We start from the raw sequence: 8461 nt of genomic DNA, 5'->3' as shown, positions 1-8461 counted from the left end.
TTTATTGTATACAAACAAAAGGAATGGTAAATCACTTGAATATAAATAATACTTTAATCACTATAATAATATAACAATCACACACACACTCTCACAGACCCTCACTATGTAGCACAGTTCTTATCTCTCAGTATCTCCAAGCCCTAACCATCTCCATCTCTCACACCATTCACTCCCCTTATATACAACAGCTCCACCCCTTATGTCCCACCCTCCATCACACCATTGGTAGATGACACACAGCTTCAGCAGTGACGGGCAGGTGATGTCATAGCTGTATGTAACAATTACCTTCCCACCAAGGTGGTACCTATTTATCTGCTCACATTTTTACATGCTTTCGAACTGCTAGGATGGCAGGAGCTGGGACAAGCGAAGGGAGCTCACTCCGTCATATGGATTCAATCTTACGACTGCTGGTCTTCTGACCTTGCAGCACAGAGGCTTCTGCAGTTTAACCCGCAGCACCACCACGTCCCTATGAAGAACCATAGATCACTGTAATTGCTGCTTCCTTAATCAATGCATTATGTCGACAGACTGATCAATCGTCGATCAGGGAGGAATAGCTTACCGGCGGCAGAGCTTGTTTCCCTCGTCAATGGTAGTACAGACTATCGTATATTGTCCTTCCCTTCAGCTTAACCCTTTCAGGACACTTTCGATAAACAGCAAGCAGACTGAAGGAAAGAGCATTTATTAGAAACATATTTTTCAACCCAGTGCAACTACTCATGTCAATGACTATATCTTTGTACTATAAGAGATAGAATTGCCAGGTCTCAGGGAGTTGCTACGCTATGGAGAAGGATTTTTATACATATGTGTACAGTATTGTGAATTTGCTTTAAAGACAAGATATACATGCTAATTTGTTCTGCATCATCAAGTCGGAACCGACTTTTAGCGACCCTAATACGGCTTTCTAGGGAAGTGAGAGACGAGTTCCACACACCTCGTGAGTTCCCATGGCTGAGTCAGGCAGGATTCAAACCCAGGCTTCCTGAATCTCTCCTTCTATCCACACACCACCCATTGTGCGGAGAACTGCATTGCTTGATGGGAATTGTAGTCTACGGCTCTCTATTTTAGATTGCCTGTTGCTGGCCACGCCCCCTATTGTCACTTGAGCAGTTCGCGCAGGCGCGAATTAACAATAGTTCCTGTAGCGGGGAACGGCCGTTACGGCGCTCCTTATTCAGGAAGGGTCGCTACGTTGTGGTCCTCGTGCGCGCGCGCGGGAGTTACCGTACGTGTGCCTGAGGGGCCGAGCGAAAGGGGCGTAGCCTCGGTCATGGCCGGCCCGCGCGGGTGCTTGTTGTCAGTCCCTGGCCGCGGGTTATGGCGACGACCGTGGTGAATGAATTCTCCGGGCGGGAGAGGGAAAAAGAAGGGCTTCGCCGCCGCCTCCAGTTCCCCGACCCGAGCCGCCGGGGCCTCCCCTTCGGCCGCGGCCGGGCCGGCTCCCTCCGCCCAGCATCCACCTCAGCCGGTAGCGGTGGCCTCTCCTCACAAGCGGAACCTCTATTACTTCTCGTACCCGCTGTTCGCCGTCTTCGCGCTGCTTCGCTTCCTGGCCTTCCAGCTCGGGCTGCTCTTTGCTTGGCTCTGCGAGCGCCTCTCCCGCGGCGGGGCGCTCATGGCAGCCGCCAAAGGCACCCCTGGCAAGGCCGGCGCCGTCGACGCGCCCGAGACGGTGCGAGCCTGTCACAAGCGCGCCTTCGAGTGCATCTCCACGGCGCTGCGCATCGATGAAGACGAAGCCGGTGAGCCGGAGTGGAGGGCAGGGGGTGAGGCGGGGGGGGGGGGAGAGCGACAAGGGAGACGCCGCCGCCGGACGGGTTGGGGTCCGCCGGCGGGCGGGCGTGGGAGGTAGCTTGGAAGAAGGCAGGACGGGGCCAGGCAGGCCGAGAAGGGGGCGCGGGAGACCCAGTGAAGTTCGCCTCAAGCCGGGCAGGTCACCAGGGAGGCGTCCTTGACCGTCTGGTTTTTATATAAGAGCTTAAAGAAGGAGTTCCGTTAGCAGCACCTCGCGCCGCTCTTCTACTACTTTAAGGTTATATAGCATTGTCGCCGGATTTGTTGTGTCCGCTCCCTCCGAGTCGCTCTTGAGGTTGCTGAGGGGGGGGGGGGAAGCACGGAGCGGTTTTCGTTCCTCCTTTCGCTTTGAGTCCTTCTCTCGTCTGTTAGGGATGGTTTGCCAGTGCAGACGGCGAGTTAGGCCTCTTTTCTCAGTAGGAATTAAATACGATTGCTGTGATCACGCACAGGTAGACTGGGGGTCGTGATGTAGAAGGGATTGATTGCATTAGAAGGGAAAGCTCGGTGGTCTTTTCACACCGCCCGGGAAGAGCAAAGTGTTCCTCTGTGTGGAGGGTATTGACATGAAGGGCTTGTGGGTGGAGTCCATTTGACGGAGGTTTTACTGTGCATTTGAAAGAGACTTTGTGTACTACCCGCATAGTCTCTTTGTTCTCTGGTTCAGCTTGCACTCCTAGGGTTTTATCATCACACACTTGCTCTGGTTTCTTCTGTTATTCTGTCCCTGCTACATCTCAAAGGTCCACTGAATTATTTGTGTGACTGGCCATGTTGAAGAAAATGATACCTACATAATGGTAGGGATTTGAGGCAACCTACACATACAGTAATGGTTTTCTTGGTGGTGCTGTTGGGCTGGTATAGTAACCTAGGAGGAGTTGCAAGTCTTGTAAAGGAAGAGGAATGAGTTAGAAAGTACATGTTATGACTTGTCCGTATATTTTACTTTTTGTATTCGCGAAGGCTTTCACGGCCGGGATCTAATGGTTGTTGTGGGTTTTTCGGGCTCTTTGGCCGTGTTCTGAAGGTTGTTTTTCCTAACGTTTTGCCAGTCTCTGTGGCCGGCATCTTCAGAGGACAGCACTCTGTCTGGGTGCTGTCCTCTGAAGATGCTGGCCACAGAGACTGGCGAAACGTTAGGAAGAACAACCTTCAGAACACGGCCAAAGAGCCCGAAAAACCCACAACAACTATTTTACTTTTGTTGATTGTGATGTTTTGGGACAAAGACAAGCCTCTGATGTTCTTATATACCATCAAGTCACAGTCAGCATATGACAACCCTATGAATGAACAATCTCCACAGTTGCTTCCTTTATAGAACCAATCTGTCTCATATTCTGCGTTTCTTACTGCTTTAACTTTTCACACAATTACTGTCATAAGGTAAAAACCTTTGTTGCAAAACCTTGAGCATCACTTTGCTTTTATGGGAAATTAGAGCAAAGATCCTATAATTACTGTGCTCCTTGCCATATCCTTTCTTGGGGATTGGAATGTTGCCAGTCTGAGGGCCATTGTATTTTCCCTATTTGTTGGCATATTCTTGTTAGGATTTTGACAGTCTTTGAGGCGTAGAATACAATAGGAACCCCATATCTTTGGAGGAACAGTTCCAAGCCCCTGCCTCAATGATACTGTATAGTGTGCATTATAGCTAACACAATCTGTTGGACCCAGGACTCCCTTGCACCTGTAATTTTTATCTCTATGGGGCCTCTATGAGTAAAAACTAAATTGAAATCTTCTCTCATTCCTTAATGTACTGAAGATGTCTCCCTCTCCCCTCAATGGCTCTGCAGATTTTATTCTTTAAAGACAAATAAAAATGCATTTCCTTGTTTGCCCAGAAGTATTGAGGAATGAGCTGACTGGAAGACAAGAAGGCTGGGAGGTGAAAAACTTCTCCCAGGTGGCAGTTTGGCATAGGTTAACGCCCCTTCTTCTTCCTCACTATCTAATCCAGCTCTGAGTTTTACAATGAAGCTGCTCTGGAGAAAGCTGCTGGGAGACTAGGTGAAATGGCAGTAAAAAGGTAAAGGTAAAGGTTCTGCTTGACAATTTTTTTGTCCAGTCGTATTTGAATCTAGGGGGCGGTGCTCATCCCCGTTTCCAAGCCATAGAGCCAGCGTTTGTCCGAAGACAGTCTTCCATGATCACATGGCCAGTGCGATTTAGACATGGAACGCTGTTACCTTCCCACCGAGGGTGGTCCCTATTTATCTACTTCCATTTGCATGCTTTCGAACTGCTAGGTTGGTGGGAGCTGGGACAAGTGACAGGCGCTCACTCTGTCATGTGGATTGGATCTTACAGCTGACGAGCTACAGACCTTGCAGCACAGAGGCTTCTGCGGTTTAACCCGCAGCACCACCACGTCCCTGCAGTAGCTAATCTATATAGCATAGTGTCTAGTTCCCTCTAGTGTCAAGTTCTGATAATTACATCTTGAAAATCCATTCTGTATTTATATTTTTCCATGTAATAATTTTAATATCTGTATTTTCAGAACGTGGATAAATGAATCAGCAGTTGTCAGTCCTGTGGATAAGGGGGTCCTACTGTAATTCTATTAGTGTCCCATCTACCCATGGTGATTCATTTCTTCCCAGTGCTTTAAGAGCAGCTTTTACTTTACTTTCTAAAATGGTAGTTTCTTCATCATAAGATTCTTCTTCAAATACATTTAGAATCCTTTTATTTTCTCTATGTAGGTCTTCAGTATACTGTTTCCACCTTCTCTTTGTTATTACCTTGTATTTCTTTGTGCGGGTCATTATATACTGTATACAGTGGTGCCTCGCTTAACGAGCGCACCGTTTAACGATGAATCCGCATAGCGATGTCGCAATTGCAATCGCAAAAGTGATCACATTGCGATGTTTAGATAGGGAAAACTCGCATTGCGATGATCGGTAAGCGTTTCACTTACCGATCTTCGCATTGCGATGTTTACAGAACAGCTGATCGGCAGTTCCAAAATGGCCACTGCAAGTGTTTTCGCGCCCTGCCCTCGCTTACCGAGGGCGCGAAAATGGCGGCACTATGGAGGAACATCGCTGAACGGTGAGTTTAGGGCCCCATAGGAACGCATTAAACTAAGTTTAATGTGTTCCTATGGGGTTTTTCGATCCGTTTAACGATGTTTCTGAATAGCGACGAACGGATTAACGTCATATTTTAAGTGTCTCTTCTGTCATCCATCTAGGTTTTCTTTTCTTTTTACTACAGGAATTGTCTCTTTGCATTCTTTCCTTACAGCATCCCTAGTTTCAATTCACAGTTCTGGTTCATAGCCAATTGCATCTAGTAAGGCAAATCTATTTTTAATGTGAATTTTAAATTCTTCAGAAATTATGTTTATATTATATTTTGGTGGTAGGATTATTTTAATGTACTTGTTCAGCTTTACTCTAGTGTTTGATATTAATAGCTCATGATCAGTACCAAAGTCTGCTCCTGGTCTTGTTTTGGCAGAGAGAATACACCGTTTTCATCTCCTGCATCCAATTACATAGTCTGTTTAATTTCTGTATTGGCAGTTTACTGATGTCCTTATGTACAGACATCTGTTAGATTATTTGAAGCATGTGCTTGCAATGAATTGTTGCCTTCACAGAACTCTACAAGCTATTCTCTGCTTCATTTCTGATCTCTAGATCAGTTTCCCAGTGATATTGGTTCTACTTGGTGTCCTATTTTTGTATTCTAGTCTATTGTGATTATAAGTAGTAGGGTAACATATCTTGTTTTGGTGGGTGATCAGTTTCCTCCTGGATGCCTGCATAAAAACTTCCAATTTCGTTTTCAGCATCTGTAGTTGAAGCATAGACTTGAATGATGATGGTGAGTTTTCCCAGAAATATGATTGATATTATTTGGTCAGGCCTTGCATCATAGTTCCTAACTGCCTGTGCTGCATCTTGCCTCAGTAATAGAGCCACTCCAATTCTTCTGTCATTTCAGAAATGTTATTTAAATCATATTTTGGCACTATTATTTCCATGTTCTTCTTTAGCTTTACTCCAGTTTTTGACATTAACAGTTCTTGGTCAGAATTACACAACATGCTCCTAGTTTTTGTTTTGGCAGAGAGAATACAGCTGCTCCAGTACTATTCCCAAGTATGTATTCTGTTTGATTTCTGTATTAGCCATATGGTGATATCCATGTGTACAGTCATCTATTCAGTTGTCTGAAGCGTCTGTTCCCAATAAACACAGTGCCAATCATACAAGTTTCTAAAAATCTCAATGTGTAAGATATTTATTCTGTTAATATATTCAGTCAGTAACTTCTGGGTGATGTACTGTATTTAGGCCCTTTACTAGTAATCTGCATTAATATTTTTTGGGGTATTAGATGAAGTGCTAGCATAATGTACAGTTTAGGGCTTGGAGATGTTATATGTGTAACATGAACAAGCAAATTATTTATTCTGCAGTCTCTATTTTGAGAACAAATCCAAACTGCAGACCTAATGGATGCAAGATCTGACCTAATGTTTAGACTTACACTTTGTCCCCACCCCTGTATTTTTATATCACCTATCCAGATGAAGAGCTTAAATGTGTGCATGATTTTGTGGTGTTTTGGTTGGTTGTAATAAAGGTATGGCCCAACTGGGGATTTCAGATAATTAAATCTGAGTTTGAGTTGTCAGATTAGATTTAAATATATTTTTGCCATTCTACAAGGCAAACTTTGTTAGAGAAAGGGGTGAAATTTGGTGTATAGTGCCTCCCAAACCAATGCCATGGGCAGCCCACTTCCTCCTGTCTGCCATAGGATCTGGTTATAATTATTTCTAGAGAAGAAACAGTTGTTTTGTTTTCCAGTTGACTGATAGTTTGGAAGGAATTATCATATTGCCCAATTATCCTGCCTATTTTGTCTGCCCCTCCCCTCCCCCTAAAGTCTTGGCTACTTTACTTTCATGAATCATCTGAAGCTATTTGGTTTACAGGTGCTTTCTGCTGGTTTGTCTTGTCGTTATTCATGGCCAGGAAAGGTCTGATTATTGTGGACTGATGTGAATGCCTGTATGGATAATTTAGCTTTCTGTTCTTGTGTTGGGCTGGACTAGGCAGGCTTTGTTTCCTTTTAACTTTGATTTTGGGCTCTCTGACTTCTAAACTGATATGCTTATACTGTATAAATATTTCATATCTTAAAGTGCAGTCGGGAGTAGTGTAATGCCAGAGTTTTGAATTTTAAAGCACTAATTTAAAATGTCACATGAACTTATTGAATGATTATAGTCAAACCACTATCTCTGTCTGTGTTCTCCATCTATGTAGTGGGATGCTGTTACCCCTTCTTTAAATACTACTGGTCAGATTACTTTGGTATTGAATGTGTGTAAATCACAGACAGCACTATCTATATCAATGTTATTTTTTTAAAAAAAAGTTGTCCTACATATATTTTGTGCTTGATCAAACATCAGTGCTAGGAGACATATCTATTTTTATATTTTGTGTGCTGCAGCACAGTTGTGTAAGTTCTATACAGTGTCTAGAATTTTGATGACTTGTTTCTTCATAATGTAAAGAACACAGCTGTCTTTTTTCAGCAGGACAAAAGGAACAAGCTGTTGAATGGTATAGAAGGGGGATTAAAGACCTGGAGGAAGGGATAGCGATACCAGTTATCGGTCAAGGTAAGCCAACTTTGTATGTGTGAGAAATTGTGAGCAAATTGGACAAATGTGAATGTATGTTGTTTGGAAAACATGTGTGAAATAGTTTAGAAGAAATACCTGGCTTTTGTAGAACTAAAGCTTGAAATTACAGATTTTAAAACACTTTGTTCTTGTATCTGAAATTTATTTTCTTGTCCGTAGTCATGTTATCAGATGCCTGAGCCAAATAAAGTTCAATTGAGATTGTGTTGCCCATTTTGTATATGTTTGACATCTATATTAAATTAATTTTTATTTATTTTATTGGGACTTTGACACACCAGATCCAAAACTGATTCTGTTCCAAGTAATGCCAATTTGTGAAGTAGAGGAAACAAAGTTATCAGTCTTCCTATATAGATGATGATGGATTGGGCCTGCGTGATTAGTAGTAAGGACTCCCAAGAGCTGAATTGAATAATATTTGGAGGAGCAAAGGGTTCTAAAGCCTGATATATGTCATCATGTTCCAATCTTAGTCTCTAGAAGATCTACTTGGAAGAGAAATACTAAGAGGCTTTAGCAGTCTGTACTGCCAGAACATTGTAGGATTAATGGCCAAAAATGTCACCTATCATGAGGGGAGTCTGCTTGTTAGTAATCAGAACACAACATCTATTCTCAGTTTAATACTAGTATTAAGAAATACAGTGGACCCTTGACTTACAGACGGCTTGACTTACAGACTTTTTGAGTTACAGACTTCTCTGGCCACAAAATTTAGGTTTGACTTGCAGCCTGAGAATTGACTTACAGACCAGAAAAAAACCAAAATGGAACAAAAACGGCCTGTTACGGGATTAATCGGTTTTCAATGCACTGTAGGTCAATGGAGACTTGACCTACAGACTTTTTGACCTGCAGCCACCGTTCCAATACGGATTAATTCCCGAAATCAAGGGTCCACTGTAAGTTGCAACTGAAGTATTGAATGTGAATAAAAATCTTCCCAGTTAT

At 43.4% G+C, this 8461-nt stretch overlaps 1 protein-coding gene across 4 annotated transcripts in view; it reads left to right on the top strand.

Annotated features, from left to right (window-relative positions):
- The first annotated feature begins 1222 nt into the window (after window positions 1-1222).
- Window positions 1223-8461, top strand: part of SPAST (spastin) — a 49143-nt gene continuing 41904 nt past the window's right edge. For 2 of the 4 annotated variants that reach the window (XM_072992752.2, XM_072992740.2), the window contains exons 1-2: window positions 1223-1766; window positions 7400-7483. In XM_072992752.2, coding sequence (XP_072848853.2) covers window positions 1361-1766; window positions 7400-7483 — 490 coding nt within the window. In that variant the 5' untranslated portion in view covers window positions 1223-1360. Of the gene's footprint in view, window positions 1767-7396; window positions 7484-8461 lie in introns of all 4 variants that reach the window. The other 2 variants (XM_072992736.2, XM_072992745.2) reach the window with 2 other exon arrangements.

This window comes from Pogona vitticeps, chromosome 1 (assembly GCF_051106095.1).
Source record: "Pogona vitticeps strain Pit_001003342236 chromosome 1, PviZW2.1, whole genome shotgun sequence".
Classification (NCBI taxonomy): domain Eukaryota; kingdom Metazoa; phylum Chordata; class Lepidosauria; order Squamata; family Agamidae; genus Pogona; species Pogona vitticeps.
The sequence above is the reverse complement of the archived record's forward strand: the minus strand, read 5'-3'. Positions and strand labels throughout refer to the sequence as shown.